This window comes from Vipera ursinii (genome assembly GCF_947247035.1).
Source record: "Vipera ursinii genome assembly, chromosome: 5".
NCBI lineage: Eukaryota > Metazoa > Chordata > Lepidosauria > Squamata > Viperidae > Vipera > Vipera ursinii.
The window spans coordinates 23,752,331-23,777,291 of record NC_139518.1 but is presented as its reverse complement, the minus strand read 5'-3'; the positions used below and the strand labels follow the sequence as shown (position 1 = coordinate 23,777,291).

The 24,961-nt window shown below is 39.6% G+C and overlaps 1 protein-coding gene across 1 annotated transcript in view; it reads right to left on the bottom strand.

Annotated features, from left to right (window-relative positions):
- Window positions 1-24,961, bottom strand: part of PLCH1 (phospholipase C eta 1) — a gene marked incomplete at its 3' end in the record, with an annotated part of 135,681 nt that overhangs the window by 95,200 nt on the left and 15,520 nt on the right. The window contains exon 2 of the mRNA XM_083364962.1: window positions 22,431-22,547. Within this exon, the coding sequence (XP_083221088.1) occupies window positions 22,431-22,509 (79 nt within the window). The 5' untranslated portion in view covers window positions 22,510-22,547. The remainder of the gene's footprint in view (window positions 1-22,430; window positions 22,548-24,961) is intronic.

Below are 24,961 nucleotides of genomic sequence, written 5' to 3'. Positions count from 1 at the left end.
AGGGCAAGGTTGCCTACCCTGCACTAGAGGAGGACATTAAAATTATTTACAGGATTACTTCTTTAGGAACTAAACTTTCAGAATCTAAAACAGCTAATTCAAAAAAGCCAACAGAAAAGAACCTCACATTTTTCATCTGCTTCTGTCTTTTGGAAGGTAAAATTAGATAACAAAATAATCTATTTCTTATGTTAACATCTCTGCAATGAAATCAAAGGTAACAGGAAAGAAATGAGAAACATTTTTCTCAATGTAATATGTCTAATTTAGCTGATGCTAGAAAAAAATAGTATCTTTTGTACTATTTTGTATTATTGAAAACTATTTTGAATCTATAACCATCTATTACAACTAAACCACTTTAAATTAAACAATTCTTAAGAATGAAATATTCTTAATTTGTACTTTACTTTTACTGTTTGGACTGTTGTGTGTTTTGAAAAATAGATTATTTAGAATCTAGTTATGTTGCACTTCAGTCTTTAAATAATTAACCTAGTATATACATAACAATATATGATGTTTTCCCTGGTGAGCTTAACATCAATAACAACATTTATTAAAAAGGCTAAAATAATTGCTGGTGGTATTATCTGTATATTAAAATTTTGGACAAGCAGTGATCATGTATCCTAGCAAAAGATGTTACATATGTGCATAAGTGTAGTCAGTAGCATATGCCTTTTTAAAAATATCAAACATGCAAAGAAACAAAAATAAGTCCAAAACATCTGTATTACATCCAGAAATGCCAACTTTGCAACCAATATTTCTCATCCATAACTATGGCACCCTAAGGATACCTGCATATATGCAAATGCTTCTCTGGGATCAGTAACACAGCAGGGATTGCTTTTTCCTTCCAGTAACATATATCTAAAACCAATTTATTGCATTTGGCAATTGTACTTAAAAAAATCTCATTGTCAACCAATATAATTCATTTAATTTGAAATCAAGTGAAAAATTGATTTAAATTATTTTATTAAAACAAATTAATGGCAATTCTTTTATAAGGTTGCCTCAAACAAAATGAGTTTGACATGCCTGCTCTAGATAGTTGAATGCTCCAAAATAAATTCTAGACCAGGCCTGTACATGCAACCTACCAAGCACCCTTGGACAGAGCACAGACTTTTTTTTTTAAAGTAATAAAATCACCACCACTGCCCTGAAAGTCATGATGCCTAGTGCCTCCATGGCTTACCATGACCATGAGCTCCAACACTGTAGATGCTCCTCTAGTCACCAAATCACTGATTAGCCCACCAGCATTCCTTTGCAGACCACAAAGATTTTTAATTTATCAGTGTGGGCCTTTCCCTTCTACAGGTTTCATAGATCTCTTCTAGATTTTCCTCTTGCCTTTCCGAGTTAACTCTTTGGTCTGTCATTGAGCAAGAATTGACTGTCGGGAAGCATATTATCATTTGATGTATATTTAACATATGTTCTACCTTTATTTACCAATTATATAATATTTGTATGCAATCCACATGGCAAGGTTTGGGGCAACTTACAATAGAAAAAAAATATTTTTAAAATCGTAAGATTAAAACATAAAAGCAGGGCTTTTTTTTTCTCATAGAACGCTCAGAATGGCGTTCCGGTACCTTTTTTTGCACAAAAAAAAAAGCTTTTGCACAAGCTATGCTACTCCCTCTATTGGCTTTCAAAAGCCTATTGGCTTTTGAAAGCCAATAGGAATTGCTGCTGAGTGCGCCAAAAGACCTGGCTGGCAAACGTTGCACTGGCAAGTTGTCTGCAGTGAAAGCGAGTAGGGAGGAACTTTGCATCCCTCCCTGCTGCCCAACCACACCATCTCAACTAGGTAAATAAGAGAGGACAAGAAGTGGGAGGTGGGTTCTGCGGAGTCCATGTGCACTCCTTCCTTGTGCTCACCCGTGTCAGCCAGGCTGGTGGCCTACCTGGTGCTGGACCTGCGCCACCGTCGCTTCGCCCTGCGCACACAAGTGGCCGCCCTGCATTGCCTGGCCTGCACTGCCTCCGCTGCCCGCACCACGCAGCTCCGCCATATAGAGCGGGCCCTGCTGCTCCCACAGCACCAGCCGCACCGGCTCCGGCCCCAGGGGGAGAGCCCACCAACACCCCTCTCACTCGTGACTGCAGCAGCGCCGCCCCACCCACCCACCCCTGCCTCTTGCGCCCGCCAAGATGAGAGTTCCGGCACCTTTTTTTGAAAAAAAGCACTGAATGTGACCCAAACCTTCCTTCATCTTTTTGGAGGGTAGTAGGGGTAGAGGAGGAATAAGTGGCTATTCTACTTGGTTCTTACTTATCCAACAAATTTTAATCTCTAATAAGTAAGATCCTTTATCTAAAGGAGTCTATAGCCAAAGCTGTCATGCAAAACACCCTGAATATTACTGCACAGCGGTAATGTACAACTACATGGATAATTCACCTTTTTACATAGGGGGTAGTTTTCCTCCACTGAACAGAAAAATGAACCTGACCCATTCATCTTTATTACTGTATTGATTAGTGTCGTCTCATCTTTGTTTTTCTTCAACACAAGGCAACATATATTCCTAATGTTGCCAGCTTTTGTTTTCCGAACAACAACCTTGTGCAAGGTTATTGTGGCAACACTACAAAAAAAAAACCAAACCATTTCTCATAGCACATGATTCATCCTTTGTATTTGGACAGAACTTTAGATTTGGTTATGTTTTGTTGTTAAGAAAAAACAACAACAGTGCAATGGAAGAAGAAACAGAAAGCTAAGGAAGAAGAACATTTGAAAAGTTGTATTTTTAACAAGCCTCAGCAGTACCATGTTCATTGTACATCAGAAGTCAGTTTCTGTCTCCCTGTGCAGCCAAAGAGACTTGTAAGTATCTTGGGGGGGGGGGAGACACACACATTATCTCAGATTCTAGTTGTGAAAGTGTAATTTCCCAGTAACCCAAAATTCCATACCTTGTCTTTACCAAGAAGCAGTAATGAAATCTATATTATGGATATTAAACAGAACCAGATATAATAAATATTAGCGGCTTATCATAAAATACTTTTAAAATTAAATTATCTATTTTGCCATCATAAAGCAACATTAAAAATGTCTAGTTAATTAATTCATCCAAAGTGCATTTTGAAAAAAACAAATAAACTTTAGTGTAGGTTGATATACTACCAGTTAGAGAAAGTTGAACATAAATAAGAATGAAGAAAGAAGGTACAGCATGAGAGTGGCTGGAACCTTACACACACTTATCTAAGAGTACATACTACTACATTTAATGGAGCCTGAAACACACTTTCGTCTGGCTTTTGGGAAGATCCAGTGCTTTTACCTAAGACTGCAGCTTAAATGCCACTCTCTACCAGAGACTCCCTTAATCCTCTAAAGAGGTTTGTTAAGAGGAAGGGAATGCCGCATCTTGCAAGAAAAGAAAAAACAACAACCTGGTGACTCCTTTATGTATGAACAGAAGTGTCTGTTACTTGCACGTGGAGATCTTTAGATTTATTCCTACATCAAGCAAAAGGAAATATCTAAAGATATTTAGATATCTTAAAGTATTAAATCATACTGACAATAATTTCACAACTCACTACCATGATCAAATGTACATACATTGGAACACAACACTCAGGTAACAAATGTTAGACTACAACTTAAAAACATATAAAGAACAAGTTTTAAGCAAGCATGTATGTTTTTTATTCTAAAGATGTATAGATAAGTATAATATCTTTAGAATCAGATATAAGGTCTCTATTAGATTTTTAGAATCCTTACCTTTTTCTGGGCTAAGGTTTTTATATACTTCAAGGTCTGCCATTAATTTTTTTACTGATAGTCATTATGGATCAATTAGAATCAAAATTATTCCTGAAGCAAAGCCCAGATTCACTCACATATCCAGGGTTAATACGTTTGCAATGTAATCCTCACAAGTATTGAAGAACTTTGACAATCCTCCCCATTGTGAAACATAATGTATTCATGTTATCCACAGCATGGATTTAGGATAATTAGAGAAATCCACAAGGTGATCCTGAACAACTTTGCTCCAATCCACAGTGGGAAAAAGAGAAAGAATTCCCAGTCTGATCAGAAACCTGGAAGGCTCTGCTTTCTGCAGCTGCTCTTGTGGAAATGCAGGACCACTTTTGGTATGAGACATGCATGCACAGTGCAGTGATTAAAATTCTCAAGGCACCAAATGTGCAGGAAACATTGTGGGGAAGCTAGTCTTGAAACGTCAAGAGCAAATCCACGGTGCACCAGAAAGAATAAACCACCATCACCTTCTGGTTATTCAAAGGGACTCTGTGGGGAGGGGGGGAGTGACGCAGGATGACTGCTGAAGATGAAAAGAAAGCTGGATCCATTTCCCACTCTCATCTATCTAAGTATCTCTGGCTGAGGGAATTCATAAAGTGGAAGGAAAGCAACACTGTCACTCCAAGAGTTTTATTTACAACAAAGAGGTGAGCACTGAATGCCCTGAGAGCTCTACTGAGAATATATCAGGAGCAGGGCTTTTTTTCTCATAGAACGCTCAGAACGGAGTTCCGGCACCTTTTTTGGATGGAACCTTGTAGGGTAGGGCAAGGCGGGCTGTATGACATGTGTGAGTTCCGGCACCTTTTTCTTTTACAAAAAAAAGCACTGATCAGGAGTAACAAATAATTTGATTATTGTTTGTAATTAGGCAGCACTTCATGCTGCTTTGAACTCTGAATAAGAACTGCAAGACAGCATTAAGTTCACCGGGTTGGAGGACAGGATCCCTGAATGGAGGAGGCAAAAATTCAACAGGTTTCATGCTGGAGAAATGTAAACATGTATTTGCCCACAGTGTTGGCAACATCTTGACAGAGAAGTACACTGATTCAACTCTTTTGAGTCCACAAACACACATATGGAATATTTTGTCCTCCATAAATGCCGATCTTTGAAGTGCATAACCTGCCATTCTGGGATGTTTCTTTTTTCATTTCCGGATTTAGAGAAAGCTGCTGTGTGAAAGCAGCAGCAGCAGCAGAAGGCATTCTATTATCTTATCTGTTCATAATCACTTGCATTTAAATAGGATATCAATCCATGCACAGTTCAAAATGTAAGAGTCAAGATCTTTCAAAAATAATAAATATGCCACATTAGATAAAAGTCTAACACCTCTCCACATATTCTCCATATAACTCTTTGGCCAGATCAAGATACTTAAGATATTTCTAGTTCTTGTCTCTGCTTCTGCAGGGTGCTGAAAACATTATAAGGATTAGGTACATTAAAAGAACCCTTTCTCAACTCCATTGTCTATAGCCATGCTGACTGAAGATGATGCTAATAAATGGGTCATGCTAGATACCTCTGGGAACCACCAGACTTGTAAAAGCTAGTCTCTTGCATCCTTACATTGTTCTATTTTAAAAAAAATAGATTATTAGTTCTGAAGTATCCAGCTTTATCAGGCTGATACAGTCTCTTTTACCTGAAAGGAAAATGAGCTGAACTGTGTGTGTGTGTGTGTGTGTGTGTGTGTGTGTGTGTTTTCGTAGATTTTCACAGGTATAGGTATGTAGGTCTTGGCGTATTCGGGTCTTTTCCCGTGTAGGATTGAGGGTGTCATGGCGACGTTTCGACGAGGTCCCACTCATCATCTTCAGGCTGGTGTCACTGAAGACACCAGCCTGAAGATGACGAGTGGGACCTCGTCGAAACGTCGCCAAGACACCCTCAATCCTACACGGGAAAAGACCCGAATACACCAAGACCTACGTTTGTGTGTGTGTGTGTGTGTGTGTGTTTGTGTACGCGCGCGCACACACACACAGATAGTTTTTTTCCTCCTTCCGGAAGGGAGGGAGGGAGGGAGGGAAGAAGAGAGATGCAGACAGGAAACTACTTAATATAAAGAAGAAAAAAGGAAGCAGGGAGAAGATATAGACAATGTGAAGAGGCAACTGGATGGTGAATGGAAGAGATAAAGGAAAATGTACTCTGGTTGGCATAATTAAAAAGGTTAAATTGACTAGGCAATGCCCTCCCTAGCCACATTTGATCTTCAAAAGCATCTGTCAACAGAGTCTCCGCACCCATTTGCATCAAATACTAATTATTTTGTTTTCAACAAACACTTCTATATTTAGAAATGAATAGAAGAGGGCTTCCACCCCAATTCAGATAATTTCTTTCATATATTTATTCTGGACAACACAAAATTTACTCACCTTGGACTAGAAAACTTTGCCTTGATGAACACCTTTGTTGTCACTGCACAATGTTCTAAGCTAGTAATTTCTCAAGTCTAATTTATATTGAACTTCTCAATTTTTCTTATCCTATTACACATAACTTATTCATGATTCTGATCAACTAGAACTGCTTCCAAACCATCTACTAGATTTTGCCTAAAACACAAATAACTCTTTCTTTGTGACTCTTTATTCCTTCATTTCTTACAGCTGTTTCATTCCTTTTTTACTTACTTATAGTACAATAGTTTCACCTTCTTCAATTATTTGACCATTATAATTACAGAGATCTATTCAACTCAATTTGAGTACAACTCATCTTGACACCTCAGGCTATCTTTTGTAGTTTAAGCCACTGCTTATGGTCATAATCATATTTATGCATAAAAGAATACATTTAAAAATCATATTTTAACCTTGATTTTGTAGAAATAGAGCTTAAACAAACCAAAAAGAAGATAAAGTTATAATTTAGTGGGATAAAAATACCACGCAGATAGAAGGACTTAGGTTTAATCAGAAGCTTCTCTATATATCTGAATGTAGGAAATCACTCTTAACTCTTCTACTTAAAAGTCACTATTTCTCAAAGCAGGTTTTAATAGAGTTCTTTGGTCCTGCTATATACAAACCAGAATAGTAATATTCTTCCCATATACCGCATTTATCTTGATTTGCTTTATCATTTTCTACACAATGACTTTACAGAAGCCAGTATCCTGTGTGATCCTTGTCCATTCCTTTCTAATATTGTTTATTCATATTTTACATAACTGATTAGTTTTTAACCTACCTATGGATGTATATATGCTTCTGTCTCAGAATGATGGTAAATTGTGGCTTATCAAAAACTATATTAAGAAAGGACAACATGGAATTTCTGTCTTCAAATATAGCTGGGAATACCTTCTAGGCTCCCTATGTGACCCAAGTTCAGTTTATTTCTTCAGTTATTTGTGTGAGAGAGAATTTCTTAATTAGAAAAAAACAAGGTGAGATTCATTCGTATTCTTACAAGACAAAAATGATACATGAATGCAACCTAGGACTTTAATTTTATCTACCAGCAGCAGCAGCAGCAGCAAAACCAGGCAAGAGTTGAAATATACTGAGAAGTTTGGAGACATTAAGAGGGAATAGCCTCATTACTTTTCCCTCTAATATATAAATAGTATGTCTGGTCATACAGCAGATATATTATAAGAAAGTAAGCCTCTCATCTCCAGAACAACTATTTTGTGAGAATGCCACAAGGAGGGCCTGGAGAACATCTTGGTGCTTCCCTAAAGAAGCCACAACACTTCCAAGCTCGAGTGTACAGTGGTCACATGATTCCAAGAAAAACTGCATTCGAGCTAGGGTAGAGCCAACTGGTACAGTGAGCTGGCCCGCATCTCTTTAAGATTTATATAAATCAGTAAAAATAAAACAATACTTTTTTCTGGGTTCTTTTGTTGGGATTATACTGTAACTCCACTCTTCCCTTGCCCAGTGATCACACTGTTGGGGATGAAGGAAATTGGGCCCCAATAAATAGGGTCTGTGGTCTCTGGATAGAAAGGAGGATATAGTAAACTTGTAGTTTAGACTGAAACACAAATAAACACAGTAATATTGAAGTTTTTATTTAATCCTTTTGCACTTTCATGCCTCTGACACTGGAAGAACTAGAAGGAATGATTTAAATGAATTCACTCACTTTCATGATTTAGAGATAATCTGATTCCACTCAATTTCACATTATGTGACACCTGCTGCTTCATATAGCTTTTTAATATTTAGCATTCACAACCAATTATCAGCAAAATGCAAGATTTCATTTATTAAATCAAAATACAATGCACTTTTCAGTTTTAATTTAACCCTCTTCTTTAGAAGAGAGCTAGCACACAATTCTTTTGCCCTCTTCCATTCTTAATTTATTATGAGTGATGAATTTAACACAGAATAATACTGGATTTGTAAAATAGATTTGAAATGTTAAAAACAGCAGGTGAACTTTTCAGAATAATTAACTCTACACTTCCAATTAATATGTACACAGCACAGATTAACTAATACACTCAGAGAAATCACTTTCTATTCTTACACCAAAATATTTTGTAAAATACTGAGAACTTCAAAAGTGAATGGCAGCCTATTTTAAAAATCATCAGAGCCATTTTGTAGGTGAACTGATATGGATCTTTCAGTACAGTGTGTAAACATTTAAAAGAAGTTTTAAAACATTCTGGGCGTGTCTAAATTACTTAGTTGAATGTTGCTACCAGCAACGACTTCCTTTCTTTAATTTCTTGTACTTGAAACTAGATTTAACTAAGTGAGAGAGGTAGGCAACTTCTCTCAAAAGTATGCCCTGTAACACCGAACATGTGGACACCTTAGGCAGCAAAAAAACACCTGGCAGAGACATACAGCTTCTGGAGGCAGGTTGTTCCACTGGTTAATTGTAATTCTCTTTCCTCACATAATATAAAACAAACTTCCTAAAGTCAAAGAATGTTACTATAACAAATTGTTTGCATTTCCTTTTCTCCTATCTAATCAATTGTAAAAAAATCAATAGAAGAAACCAGTATTGATAATGGAAATATTTGGAATGACAGTTGTTAAAAGCAATAATACCAATGCTTATCAACAGATATATTTCTAAAAATAAATATGATGTATAGGTTTGAAATGTCCATCTGTCCACATAGTGTTCCTGACAAAACTAAGCCCAAGAATTAGCATATAGAGATATATTTATAATTGAACAGACATAGACAACTATGAATACCATAAACTGGTAGATTAGTACAGCGGTGTCAAACTCAATTTCATTGAGGGCCACATCAGCATTGCAGTTGCCCTCAGGGGGCCAGGTGGGTATGGCCAGGATGGGCGTGGCCTACTGGGTGGGCGTGGCTAGAGTGTGTATGGCCTACTGGGTGGGCGTGACCAGCTCTACATCATTGGCATCAAGGATGCCTATGGGGGCCTGGGCAGGAGTGGGACAGATCTGAGGGTCTCTGGCAGAAGGAGATGGGACTGGGGCAAGTGCCAAGGCAGTGGGGCCTCACTGTTTCCAGGATGGCTTCGCGGGCCACATGAAACCACTTCGCGGGCCGGATCTGCCCCCCGGGCCTTGTGTTTGACATGTCTGGATTAGTATATGTAGACTACTTTTAAAAAAAAAACCTAGAGGAAATAGAGACTAGCTTCATTCTTTGTAAGGTAAAGGTAAAGGTTCCCCCGCACATGCGTGCTAGTCGTTTCCAACTCTAGGGGCCGGTGCTCATCTCCGTTTCAAAGCTGAAGAGTCAGTGCTTGTCCGAGGACGTCTCCGTGGTCATGTGGCCGGCATGACTAGACACCAAAGGCGCACGGAACACTGTTACCTTCCCACCGTAGTGGTCCCTATTTTTCTACTTGCATTTTTACGTGCTTTCAAACTGCTAGGTTGGCAGAAGCTGAGGTGAGTAACAGGCGCTCATTCTGTTACGCGGCACTCGGGATTTGATCCGCCAAACTGCTGACCTTCTGATCGACAAGCTCAGCGTCCAAACCCACTGAGCCACCACATCCCCCTTTGTAGTTTTCACTTAATTCTATGAAAGGGGAAAATCTTCATTACAGGATATAGTTCAATGAGTCCAAAACCATTGACTTGTTCCAGATACCAGCATTCTGTAAAGGTCAAGACTAGACACTACTACTATAGCATCCTAGATGCAACCGTCAGGTTCTTCATATATGGATGGACAGGAAATCTCTATTCTATCCCTTCCGCAATTTGGATTTGATAGCCTTTTTCTTGGTTCAGAAATCATGTGAAGCAGCAGTAAGTTTGGTTTGGTCTTTGCATTGCACTGGGTGAACTAATTATTATGGCTTATAAATTTACTGCTTAATGCAGGAGCACTTTTCACCTTGGTAAAGCTAAGTGTTATGGTTCTGACAGACAGAGAGGAATAAGTTGCCACTAAGTTTGAGTAAAGTATTGGTCAAGTGACTAACCCATTTTACAACCGTCATAATATTCAACCATAATGGGCAGGCTCTATTACAGTAATATGTCTAGCACTACCTGTACACTACCAATAAGCAAGATCCTTGGTGCCCATGAAAGCATGACTTCCATGTTGGAAGTGAGGCGAACACAAGGAAAATGATTTTCTCCTCCTTTCTAGCAATGTGAACCAGAGCAAAGTCTTAAAGGATTGGAAAGAATTCCAAAGTCATATTCTTCCTGTTTCGTTAATCTAAATATTTACCATAGATGAATCGATACAAGAATGTTATCAGGCTGGATGACTGGAAATAACAAAAATGAAAAGAACACCAAAGAAAACCTACCAACAGAAGGCCCAGGGTGCAAACAGAGACATACAAACACAATGTATAGTTGAACTATAAAAAAGTCTAGTTGTTAATAGCAGGCACTTTATTTTTCAACCAGGAAAGACCTTTCATTGGGCAATTGCCACACACAAATTTTGTTTACATTAATTTTAAACAGATGTGAAGCACACCCAAATTTATCTAAACCGTGCAATGTGTGGAGCACATGGAAGAATACTGTATGTGTCCTGAAGAGACCCGTTAGGAAAACAGTGACAAAATTATTTGATCTCTCTGTCTCTCTGGTTGATATGTATGACACTTTTTCCTTCAGGGCAAGCAGAATCTCCCTGGAGAAGCAGATAACTAGAAATTTGTTAATCCAAGCAGATCAGAATATTCATATCATGCAGAGTGATATGAACATTTTTTTCTAATAGCATTAGAGAATAACAAAGGACCTTCAGGCAATTTTTCAGTCATAAAAGGTTTGAGCTTAACAAGCACAGACTGTGTATGTTTAGTGCTCAACCAGGTTTTTGTGTACAATAACATTCCTCTTCTTGAGATATTTGCTGGCCCCTGCTGGTAATATTCAGAAGCATTCTCTCATTCCAGTGAAAAATGTATTATACACTCAATAGTAAATTATTCTGGCAGGCACTATCCAGTCATACTTATTTTTCTTTGCAATCTGCAGATGTAGGCGAGGAGGGTTACTCTCAATTGCAGAAAATTATAGTCCTGACATCTGTCTTGGCCATTTCCAGTTAAAAGATTGAATACCAAGTAACAGGAATGACTTTTTCTTGAGATGTTGAGGATGATTCTACCTCCATATAATCTATTGTTGGTACCTTTGAATTTCTGTGATTTAGGAACTATTAGTCCTAAAGAAAAGTTTCTATATTATACTATTTTAAAGCTTGATGAGCCTGCCTCCTTCATAAGTATTAAACATTATCTTAATGTTTATTCTCTGGAGAAAGCAGTCAGTATAGTATATTCCTTCCCCAGTCTTAAATTCCTTGCAAAGCTCCTCTCTTATTAATCTCCTATTTGTTCACTATGATTGAAAATTCCTAATTGCCTCTCATCTTCCCAAAGAGCGCTGGCTAGACAATATGCTCTTCAAATTTCAAATAAGTCCATCAATCCAAACTCATTAGAAAGGGGTTTCTCAGATATTGTGTTCTCATGACCCATAAAATAAATGAATTTATGTAACCTTAAGACATCTGTCAGGAAGGGTAGGGATACCGTATTTTCCGGCGTATAAGACGACTTTTGAACCCATGAAAATCTTCTCAAAAGTTGGGGGGTCGTCTTATACGCCAGGTCATCTTATACGCCGGAAAAAAACATAAATCAGTCGAGCGTCCCCGTTCTTGCAAAGCAACTTCAAGCCTCCTTAGTCCAGTCCCCCCTCCATCGTGACTCTCCCTTCCCACCCCCAAGAGCCTCTAAGCCCCTTCCCCTCCCCTTTGCAAACACCAGACCCCGGGAGCGGCAGGAAGCCCCTCCCCCTCACCCAAGCGGCATCTGAGCATAAGCAGAGCGCGCCCTGCTACCCGCTATGTCTGCCGGCAGACGCCCGCATCCGGCCTTGCAACCAGCCGCAGAAGCTCGCGCCCGGCTTTCCTTCCCCCCACCCGCACCCGGCTACCTGTTCCTGGGCCCCGGCCCTAGCCGCGGGCCAGCTCGCCAGCGACCAGGCCAACGGACTCCCGGCCGCCAGATGCTACGCTTTGGGAGATGCTCCCCGGCGGATCAGGGAGGGAGCGCCCGCCCACCGCCAGGCAGTTCCAAGTTTGGGGGACTTCCGGCGGGCCGGGGAACAGCGTGCCTGCCAGCCCGTTCCAGGAACTTCCGGGGGCTTCCGGCGGGCCTGGCGCCCCTCTCGCCCGCAGACCACGCAGCGGCCCTCGCCAGCCGGCCTCAGCATGGCCGCCCCAAGCCCACCTCTCCAGCACATCTTCCGAGCCCACCTGGAAGACACGCGGCTGCTCCGTCTGCAAATGTGCTCTCAAATGGGTGGGTGGAAGGAAAAGCCCCTTTTGAAGTCCAAAGGGGCTTTTCCTTTCACCCACCCATTTGAGAGCACATTTGCAGACGGAGCAGCCGCACGTCTGGAGCCAAGCCCCGCCCAGGAGGCGGTCAGCCAGGTGGGCTCGGAAGACGCGCTGGAGAGGCGGGCTTGGGGCGGCCATGCTGAGGCCGGCTGGCGAGGGCCGCTGCGTGGTCTGCGGGCGAGAGGGGCGCCAGGCCTGCCGGAAGTCCCCGGAAGTTCCTGGAACAGGCTGGCAGGCACACTCTTCCCCGGCCCGCCGGAAGTCTGGCTTTGCACCATCTGCATCAGACGGGGCTGAATCGGGCTTGTGTCGGACACTTGGCAACTGGCATGTATTTTCCGGCGTATAAGACGAAATACCTTAAAAATCTTCTTAAAAGTCGGGGGTCGTCTTATACGCCGGGTCATCTTATACGCCGGAAAATACGGTAATATAGCTGTTACTGTGCAACCTAGGTTTGCACATTCAATGTTGGATTGCTATCAGAACACAATTCTTGTGATGGTATGTGGGTATGTGATAAAGAGACAGGAGGAAAAACTGCAGACCACAATCATACAACTGAGTCCATAGACACATGACAAATATCTCAGAAGGGACCTTCCCTAATTTATTATACTATGAAGATGACAGGGGAGGAAGATGCACTTTCAGACTTGCAAGATCAATCTGAACATCAGTTTCAATCTTGAAGGTAGTCAAGAAGCACACCCAGAAGTACTACCTCTAACTTTATTGTAAAATTACATTAACAGAATCTTGTAAATCTGAATGTATACCTCTCCCTCCCTCACTTTTTGTTCTGTAGTGGGTGCCATGTGTCACGACCAGAAGACAGCAGTCAGGGGTTATATCTTTATTGAATAGAAGATGGAACTGAGTCCTTCTTCCCCAGGTGCCCTCTTATAGCTTTCCCACATCCCCGCAGTCAGCCAATCCGCTGGCTCTATTTTCCCGCCAGACAGGTGACACCCAACCCGGTGTCCTGCTTTTCCCGCCAGGCAGGTGACACCCAACCCGGTGTCCTGCTTTTCCCGCTGGACAGGTGAACCAATCGGATGCCTGACTCATGCCACCAGGTGTAGGGTGGCATACACAACACTTTTGCATACAAGAAACTAAGAGGGTTCCTTTCTGAGAGCTTACCATGTGCATATTCCTTCTGTGGGCTCAGTTGCCTCTTAATTGACTACAGTATTATCCTAGTCTACTGCTCTTCCTTCTATTTGCCAAAGTCATTCCCACATACTATTACACTCCCTACAGCCAGGACTTTCCTTCAAGAGCCTTTGTGCTTACAGCAAAGGCTCCTTCAACAGCTCCAACCCACTACTTAACACTGCACAAGATGACTCAGCAATGGCTGAAGTTTATTTTCCTAGTCTCATTTTATCCCTCTTCTAGAGGCAGCTTTTCCTGGGTCCTGCTACTGAACCTACCTGCCCCTACGAGGCAGCCAAGATGGGCTGGCTTCCTGTAAGGAAGCATCATCTTTCTACAAGGAGTAACAGAAGCACAAAGCTCAGGCTTCCTCATCATTTGGGTCCTCTTACATAAAGGTGCCCACATATAAAACAAGAGCTACCACACATTCTAATGATAATTTAAATCAACTATAGGTTGTCCTCAACTTACAACAGTTCATTTAGTGACCATTTAAAATTACAATAGCACTTAAAAAGTGACTTATGACCATTTGTCACACTTATAACCATTGTAGCATCCCTATGGTCATATGATTTACATTTGGATGGTTGACAACTGACTCAAATTATGACGGTTGCACTCTCCTGGAGTCATGTGATCCCCTTTTGTGACCTTTTGATGAGCAAAAATAATGGGGAAGCCAGATTCACTTAACAACCATGTTACTAATTTAGGAACTGCAATGACTCGCTTAACAAATGTGCCGAGAAAAGTCATAAAATGGGGCAAAACTCAACAAATTTCTCACTTAGCATCATAAATTTTGGGCTCAATTGTGGTCATAGGCTGAGGACTACCTTTACAGTGACATACTGTAGTTAATTCTAATAACCAGAAAAACAGCAGGCGGCATGTCTGAGCATGACTGATTTAACATGACAGGATCCTAATATTGCTCAGTTCACTCAGTACTGATGTATCCAAGGAAGGGATCAAAAGAGGGAAACCATCTTCAGCAAAGTGAATTCATGACTATTCTGTAAAATTTATTTATCAATCAAAAAGGTTCTCCACTGGATAAGGCATCAAAGAAATGGTAAACAATTATCTTTCCAATTCTGCTCCCCCCCCCTAAAAAAAATACCCGAATCAATAAAATAAATTTAGCTGTCTGGAAAAATCATGTCCTCCTTCCACTTAATGATTAATTTTATTTTAATCCCATTTACTTTAATCCTATTTATTAAGATAGATCTCACATAACAGACTGAAAAAATGAAATAAAACAACCATGTTCATTAGCCCCATATAAAAACAAGTTAAGTTGCAACTCAAAATGTTATTAATTATTAGGTTCTAAATGTATTATTCTAAATAAATTAATACAAACAGATCAGCCCTCTGTAACTTAGCAACCTCCAGACATTCTGGGCCTGCAAAACTGTTGCTTAGAAGTCTGTTCATACCAGGGAGTTGGATATTCCTGTTATATGATTAAGACTACTGTGCTTCCCCAAAAGTAAGACCTACCCTGAAAATAAGCCCTAGCTTGATTTTTGGAGTGGGCCTAATGTAAGCCCTACCCCAAAAATAAGCCCTAGTATTGGGGCGAGGCACATGCCTAAAATTCAAGCTAGGGAGGGGGTGGGGGAGGAGCTGCCCCACATGCCCCACACCCACTTACCATTGCAGCCAGGCCTCCCACGAATCGACACCTGCCTCACCTCGTCAGCCCACTTCTGTGGCGCCCTCCTGGCCTGCATTTTACCATCAGAGGCCTTCCGGAAAGGCCTCTGCAGCCGAGAACCGAGCTACAGATTCAATCTGTAGCTTCAATCTTCTGCGACTGAAGTAAATGCCTCTGCAGCTGAGAATGGAGCTCCAGATTGACACGCATGGCACCCCCTGGCCTGCATTTTGCCATCAGAAGCCTTCCAGAAAGGCCTTTGCAGTCAAGAACCAAGCTACAGATTGAATGCCTCTGCAGCTGAGAATGGAGCTCCAGACTGACACGCATGGCACCCCCTGGCCTGCATTTTGCCTTTCTGGAAGGCTTCTGATGGCAAAATGCAGGCCAGGGGGTGCCATGCGTGTCAATCTGGAGCTCCATTCTCAGCTGCAGAGGCATTTACTTCAGTCGCAGAAGAAGTGGGCTGGCTGGACAGGGCTGTCAGTGCTGCCGCTGCAAGGTGAGGCCATGGAAAATACACACACACACCGAAAATAAGACCTGGTGCCTCTTTTGGAGGCCAAAAAAAAAGATGATTGGGTCTTATTTTCAGGGAAACATGGGGTAGTACTACCAGAGTGCAACAGTTCTCTGTGGCCAATTAGCAGATTTTAAAATTAACATATTTTGGTACAGAGACGATTTGTCACTAGCTTCTCTTCAGCACGGAACCCAAAAGTTAAGTGTGAATTCACACATATTCTAAGTCATAAAACATTTTAAGTCCCCACATAATTCTATGACACATTATCTCTTTTAGAAGATTACAGTTAAAATTTAATTTCAGAGAACATCTTTGTAAGAAGTAATCCCTCCCAATAAGAGTTTTCAAGACAATCTAACTATATGGTTCAGAAGTCATTCTTAGTAGAATTAAGGAATCATATTACTGAGGCATTTAGATCATTACTTTCCATCTTTTGCTAAGGAATCCAAATTAAAGCATCTCAGACAGATGGTGTCTAACCTCTATATGGAAATATTCAGTGAAGGGGAACTCATTATTTCTCTGGTTTATTGCTTCCACTCTCAAACTGCTCTTACTGGAATTCTTCTTCTAACCTTCAATTGGAATCTGCCTTTGTATTATTTAAATCCACCTCTAATCTGTGAGGAGAGTATAGGTCTTTATCTTCTAGGTGGCACTTTCATTTTATTTGAAAGATGCTATTCTAACCTTCTTCACTTGTCTTTTTTATGTCTAAACATGTCCAGCTACTTTAATCTCTTTTCATAAAACTTAGTTTCTAGTCCCTGATCCTATATATAATCCATTTTTGAAACTGTGCCAATTTCTCTGAATCTTTCTTAAAATGTGGTGCTCATAACTATACACACAACTCAGGTAGATTTTGTCTAGTGCAGAATAGATTGGAAGAATTACTTCCCATGGTTGAAAATTATAATCTGTTGATGAAGCCTAACATTGCATTTATCTTTTTTTTTTAAGGTACAGCATACTGCTGACTCATCTCACATTGGCAATGAACCACTACAAGACTTTTCTCACAAGTATCATTACTAAGTCAGGTATCCTTCATCCTTTAGATTTCTGATTCCTAAGAAAGAAATTATGCACCTGTCTTGTTAAATGTCATTTCTACTATTTTATTTTATTTTATTTTTAAAAAAAGAAAAGACAAAGCCATTTTGGAGGGTTGCCCAGACTCCCAAACACGCAGAGAGGTTTGTAAATTTTACTAGCAGGTTTTCCAGCAAATAACAAGTGGCAAGGAAAGGTGCATGCAAATACAAACAAATACACACAAGATATCAAGTTCCCACAAAGCCAGCAAGCTTGACTAGAGAAAAAGTCCAAATCCAAAACAGGAGGCACAAGAGAAGTCCTAGTCACAATATTTCAAGACAAGAAGCAAGGCACATGGAGTCTTGGTTAGCAAACAGTAGCTGCCCACAGAGATCTTGGGCTTGCTGCTCTTCTTAAATAGAAGGACCTCTGGTGTTGCTCATTTAGAACAGCAAGGTTCTTTGCTTGTGAGAAATCTCACACAGCACCTCTGCTCACTTCCTTGGATGGCAGTCTCTTGCACTGGGAGGGGGTGGCAGCTTCACCCCTTCACCCTTCAAACCCCATAGTAACGGTGGCTCCAGGTTACTGGGTAGGGCAGCCCCCTCTGTTTGCAATTGCTCAAGCTAGTGGTTCATCTAGCAATTCTAGCTGCTCACTGTTGATTTCCTATTCAGTGTCTGAACTAGCCATGTGAGGTGAATTGCTTCACTTCAAACTCAATCCAAGAGTAATTGAGAACAGAAGGATTTTATTTTAATAAAATTCCCCTACGTTCATGATTTAACTACTGCAGGTTATATGAGGCTGAGATCTACAAGCCAAACTAGCATTCACGAATGTGTGAGCACACAGGGGAAAAAATACAGAGACATAGGAGGTGAGCAAATATAATTTGTCCCAAATTGAACAAGCAGCACTGACCAGAAATAAATAATTTCTCGCATGACTAAAGCAACAATCCTGCCAGTTTTGCCTTACTAGTTCCAATTCTCCTAAGATTCTTTGGACCAGATGCATGAAATTTGTATTATTAAGGTTCTTTAAAAAAAAATTTCCAACAACAACTTTATTGATTAGCCCTTGGGCCATATCAGGGAAGGTACTTTTTTTTTAGCAAAACACCTCCAACAGAAAACTCACTGTAAGAAAAAACAAACTTCTAATTTTCTTACCCTGAATTTCTACTTCTACATATACATACAAACATACTAACCTCTCATTAGAGAGCAGCAACAATGTTCTGAAAATATACAAAAGTTCCAGGTTTTCAGCTAACTGGCAGGCCACTCAAAATTTTTAAAAATCTCCTTAATCCAACCTAGTTGCTTCAGAAACTTTCCAGATTTTACTCTCATTCAATAGAAAATAAGATGCTAATCATTAATATCTGCAGTCTTCACTACTTCTGCCATCAACCCAGTGAATATTATGCTTCCAAGAGGATGAATTTGAATTAATACATGCTTAATTGTAATACTAGCTTCAGCGATGGATATTAGTTTTTCACTCCTTTTTGTATTCATAAGGAAATTAACAGGTTTGTGCTGCAAAAAAAATGAGACAGAGAACAAATAGGCAAAAAATTAAAGCACCCATTCTTTTTACCCCAAAGGAAACACAATAATTGCATAAGGTACTAATTAACAGCAAGCAAACAAGTTCTTGCAGCCATATAAAAATAATGCTTAAATGCATTTTTCCCCAAATACCTGGCAGCTGCATTCCCAACATCTGGGGGAGGGGGGAGAGAACACTGATCCAAATTTCTCTAGGTCACATCATTGGATCAAGTCAGCAATAGAAGACATGAAGATGTAACATTTAACTGACTTAAATAAAATTCTATGGCAAAGACATACTCTGTTTGCCAAGGACATTTCTATATATCAAAATGAGACACAAACAGATTCAAACCAAAGTCAATATACGCAAATGCTCTGGGGTTCTCATACAAACTAAATCATAGTTTGCTTAAATGAATAAATCATAATAGACTAGATTTACACCATACACCGTTATATCCATGAATTAAATTTCAATACATCGTGTGAAGCTATTGAATTATACTTTATTCAGAAACCATGATCTGCAATGCCAGTCAGTGTAAGTTTCAATTATCTCTGCCAAAAGCCATCAGCATACCACCTGCACAGGAAAACAGAATGAATTCAAGTTCTGCAGTAATTATGAGGGAGAAAAGACAAACAACATTAAAGTCTATGGGAATTACTTTGGCAGATAAAATAAAGAGCTGCAACACAGGTAACCTTTGTGCAAAAGGTGTATTAGCCCACAGAAGGAAAAGAGGTATAGGAAACATCTCAGAAGTTTTCCTGGAAATTTTTCTGGAAAATAAAAGTTGAGATCAATGATTTCAGTCTTATTGTGACTTGTGACTTTACAATAAAGGTAGTAGTAGTATTCATGGTTTGTGCTTCTTATCTGGAGTACCAGGTCTGACAGCTCTGATAGTGCTCTTGTCTTTAATTCTTACGACCTCTCTAAATCAGCTTTCTTTCAAACCAGAACTATAATAATAGAGGACACAAGTGAACGAGAGCATATTGCATCTATTCTCCATTGACAACACTACCACCTCTATTCCTAGTAAGGTAGCAGGGAGAATGCAGCTTTTCTCTTGTTACTTCAAGTTGTAGCACTTCGGGGTTGTGCTTTTTTTCAGTATTTCTGAATGAATCCACAGCCTTTGGCCAGGACTTTGATTTCTAGTTTTACTATACAGCTGACAGAAAACCACTGGAAATAAACTGCAACAGAAACAGGTATTTCTAGCATCGAAGTAACTTCCAGCCCAGAACTTCATTTAGGCCTTCAAGAAGTTGAACTGTAGAGTCCTAAGAACATAAGCAATGCCCTAGACCAGCAGTTTGTTTTCACAGCAGCAGCCTACCACCTGCACAAGGAAGCCACCTAGGCTTCCAGTGGATGGCCTTCAGAGACAGTCACAATGCCATCAAGACTAATAACCGTTGATTCCAATGGCCTCCATGAACTGGTCCAAGCCAGCACCATATCTCACGGTCAATTTAACTGATATAGGAATATAAAAATCAATTTGAAACAATAATTGTAAAAAAATAATTTGCATTTCAATCCAAGGCCCAAAGACAACTACTGCTGATCTGTATTAATAATCCCCCCCAACATAGCATCATTCAGAGAATTTTAATATTTGAATGAAACCACAATTCTTTTTATTAGATATCATCCCAGATCATATGAATAAATTACACCATGACTTACTAAGATATATGCTCACAGCTGAGGACAGCCTTTATACAGCATTGTAAAAAAGACAAAATATTGCCAATAGTGAAATTAATATAATGCGTGTCTGTGTCTGTGTGTGTGTGTGTTTAAATTTAAGCAAGAATGATTTCCACATATACTATATATATCATGGCAAATACAAATATTTACAGTATGGTTTCTAATGTTAATGCTTATAAACAGTGTAAATCAGTTAGAATACATAGAAGTAGGAAGTCAAAAACCAAATATTTATCTATAGTATTTTTTTCCTCTACTTAATTTTCTTTTTATTCTTCTTTTCTTAAGCATTAAAAATGATAGTACAGTGGAGATTTCGGCATTAAGCTCAAAGGTTTATTTTCTTTTTCATAGCATAAAATAATTCAATGTACTTCATTACCTATAGTCAATATTGTATTAATGTTATAATAAGCATAAATTGCATAACTTTAGTAAATCTTTTTCTCCATTTAAAATATCACATTCTTTGAAATCATATCTTTTTTTTAAATAAAGTAATTCTTAACAATACTGTCCTGAGACCAGAGAATGCTAACTGTATGATTTCTGACTAGATGATAAACTGAAACATTTGTAAATGATATTGTTCATTCCAAATCATATGCTGCCCTCTAGTGAGTTACTCAGTAGATTACGTTCAAGCAATAAATTCAGTTTTTGCATGCTCTTGCAAGTCCTTGATTCTTGCCAGAAATAGTTTAAAATTTGACCTTATTATATAAACAGCAGGATTCATTAATATATCTTGCTTTCTGGTACAAGAATTTACTCAGGTACTTCTTATAGGGCTACCACAATTTACAAGCTGCTCATTTTAGGACTATTTAAAAAAAAACGTACAAGATTGTTATGTGGTATCATGTAGTGGAATCAAGAGAGAAATCAGGCTGGAGTCATTATGTTCCCACAACCAATTCAAGTCCAGCTCCTTCAAGTCAATTCTGTGGACTCTTATCTAGCACCAATTTAATGTTGATGGTTAGTTAATTAGAATTTTGTATGTAGGCATGAGCAATAAATCTTAACTGAACTTAACATATGGTTCTGATTCTTCGCACCTGACATATAGTACATATAGTATGTTATGTAGTATAGTTTTAAAGGACAAGTGCAATAAATGGGCTTTGAGAAGCATATTCATATAAATGTAAATCCACTTTGGACTTATATTAATTTAATTACAATAAAGTATTGACCCATTAACTTAATAGGATTATTGTTTGTTTCCCTACTCAGTTGGCCAAGGGACGTGCATGATTTTTTAAAAAACAGTATGGAAAAAAATCTCCCCTCCCCATCACTGCTGTCAAGATCATTATATTGCAATTAATGATATAAAAAGAAATCAGGAACATTTCTATCTTGAGTAGGCTGCCCTGAAGTATGACTCAAACCATAGATTTTTGCAGATTACTTAGACAGGTTAATTGCATATTTTACTGACTTAAAAATGTATGTCCAGCAAGTTTCTAAAGAGATGTTAAATTATTAAATGACTATTTAAAAATCCAGAGTTGAAATAATGGATGTATTCTAAAATAGAAAACTGAACAGTAGTAATATAGAGCTATAAGCAGCACATAAAGTGGATAGAATGACATATTTGCAAATCTATTTTATCTTGAAAAAAGTATTCTTAAATGCACTTTGATCCCATTTTGTTTTGTTTTATTTTACTCAAGAATGAGAATAAAAAATTGCAGTAGTGTAAAATCATAGAAATTAGTACATTCTATCCTGGACCCTAACTGAGGGGAATAGCATATCAAGCCAATTCATTTTGGAATTGACAAGATAGACTTCAACAAATACACCTACAACTAACACAGAAGACAACACTGGAACCTGAACAAATAGCTTAAAGATTTCCACAGAATGCCTACATTTTGTTGGTTGCCATTACAATTTGCACAAAATGCAGCCAATGTGTAAGCAAGCAATCCACTTTCAAAACTAAATTCAGCTTTTATATGGCTTAATAAGTAATAAATAAGAATAAATAGGAGCCATTGATTCATGAAGCACTGTAGTGTAATTTCAGATGTACTTAAGTGGAAGTAAGTAAATGGAAACAAAAAACCTGAAGCAATAACACACATCTTACCATGAAAAACACTATTGTCCACCAAAAAATGTCTGCAGTACTGAAGACATCTTCTTTTGTCCAAGTTCCAGTAACTCATTGTCAAAAACTTTCTTCTTAATATCAAAGGCAGTTACTCTGCAAAAGAAGGAAAAAGTATTGGCAATGCACAGAGAATCATTAAGAAAAACAATCTAGTGAAATTCATTCAAATAAAGAAATCACATTTGGGGGCCAACATCAGTACAAAATAAAAGTATAATTTCATTCTAAATGTATCCACCCTTCCTCTTTCAGGCCCAGCCATTCTAGTATAATCACTGAAGCAATTTGTATATTATTACATTTCCCCGGGGAAAGCAGGGAGAGGAAAGCTTCTGAATGGATGAAATGTAAGAGACTGATTTCTAATAATGTAGATGAATAACTTCATTTTATATAGAATCCCTGAAAAGTTGTAAATTAGCTTGGAGGTTACCTAGTCTAACCTACTGCTAAATATAGGATCTGCAATGCACTGCAAAATGCTGCAATAGCATTGCTGATGGATCACTTCTGAAATTAAGTTTGTGCTTAAGAAAAAAATAACCTACCACTTGCTAAAGAACCATATTCCATTATTAGAGTTTTTACCATTAAGACATTTTTTTAAATTCTCACCAGAAATTTACTCTAGTCTTGCTATTTTAAGGCAAAGTGCAAAGTAAAATGTTGTTCATGCCTCAATTTCCACTGGAAAAATACTTCCAGAGAGGTAGTATACCCAGGTTTCAGGCCCGGGTATAGCACGGAGACTGCATTGGTCGCGCTGGTGAATGATCTCTGGTGGGCCCGAGATAGGGGTTATTCCTCTGTCCTGGTCCTATTAGATCTCTCAGAGGCTTTCGATACCATCGACCACAGTATCTTGCTGCGTCGTCTGGAGGGGTTGGAAGTGGGAGGCACCGTTCTGTGGTGGTTCTCCTCCTACCTCTCGGGCCGTTCGCAGACGGTGTTGGCAGGAGGGCAGAGGTCAACCGCTAGGCCCCTTAGTTGTGGGGTGCCTCAGGGATCGGTACTCTCGCCTCTCCTGTTCAACATCTATATGAAGCCGCTGGGAGAGATCATCCGTGGCTTCGGGGTGAGGTATCATCAATATGCTGATGATACCCAGCTTTTCATCTCCACCCCGAACCAACCCAGTGATGCCCTCCTGTTGCCTGGAAGCGGTACAGATTTGGATGGGAAAGAACAGGCTCCGGCTCAACCCGGCCAAGACTGAGTGGCTTTACGTACCGGCATCTTGTTTAGTCCAAGAGGTTCCATCTTTGGTTATAGGAGGAGAGATGTTACCTCCCGTTGATAGAGCACGCAATCTAGGCGTCCTCCTGGATTCATGACTCAGTTTTGAAGATCATATTGGAGTCGTGGCTAGGGGGGCATTTGCCCAGATTCGCCTGGTACACCAGTTGTGCCCCTTTCTGGACCGAGATGCCCTACGCACAGTCACCCACGCACTCATTACCTCCCGTATAGATTACTGCAATGCTCTCTACATGGGGCTGCCCTTAAAGACCACCCGGAGGCTTCAGCTGGTGCAGAGTGCGGCTGCACGGGTAGTGATGGGAGCACCCCGATACTCCCATATTACACCCCTCCTGCGTGAGCTGCATTGGTTACCGGTTGCCCTCCGGGTGAGATTTAAGGTGCTGGTACTTACCTTTAAAGCCCTACATGGCTTAGGACCGGGATACTTGCAGGATCATCTGCTGCCAGGAATGAATTCCCATCGCCCAGTACGCTCACACAGAGAAGGCCTCCTCAGGGTACCGTTGGCTAAACAATGTCGGCTGGCGACCCCCAGGGGGAGGGCCTTCTCTGTGGGAGCGCCAGCCCTCTGGAATCAACTCCCCCTTGAGCTTCGGATGGCCCAAGATCTCCGGTCCTTTCGCCACGGCCTCAAAACACTCCTTTTCCACCTGGCTGACCTGGACTGACAGGGATTTTAATTATGTTTTTAATTTTTTTAACTCTAATCTTTAATTTATTTTAATTTTAATTTTAATTTATTGTACAGAGGCCTTTAATTTTAATTTTATCTTAACTTCTGTATTTATTGTATGTTATTGTTGTTAGCCGCCCCGAGTCCTTCGGGAGATAGGGCGGCATATAAGTCCCAATAATAAATAAATAATAAATAAATAACGACTGAGGTCATTCATTTCCCAGAACTGCATGGCTTCTGCATGGCTTGGTGGTCCTCAGAGTCACTTCTATGCCTGCAAAAAACTGTGATGGCAATATCCTGCCGTATACATTATTAGATACAGAATACATGAAAACATTTGGGCTATTTTGAGTCCCAAGAATATATGAGACTGATAGTGGGGGAGGGGGGGTAAATCATCTTAGAAAAAATATTTTATTTCAGATCCACTTTAAACAAAAGCCTATCATAATATATGCATATACTTTGAAAGATTGACTTGACTGTTCATATGAAAGATAGTAAGAAGACTACATGGATTATAATAGTTTCTGAATAGTGGAACAGGTTATTTTTAGTAATGTCA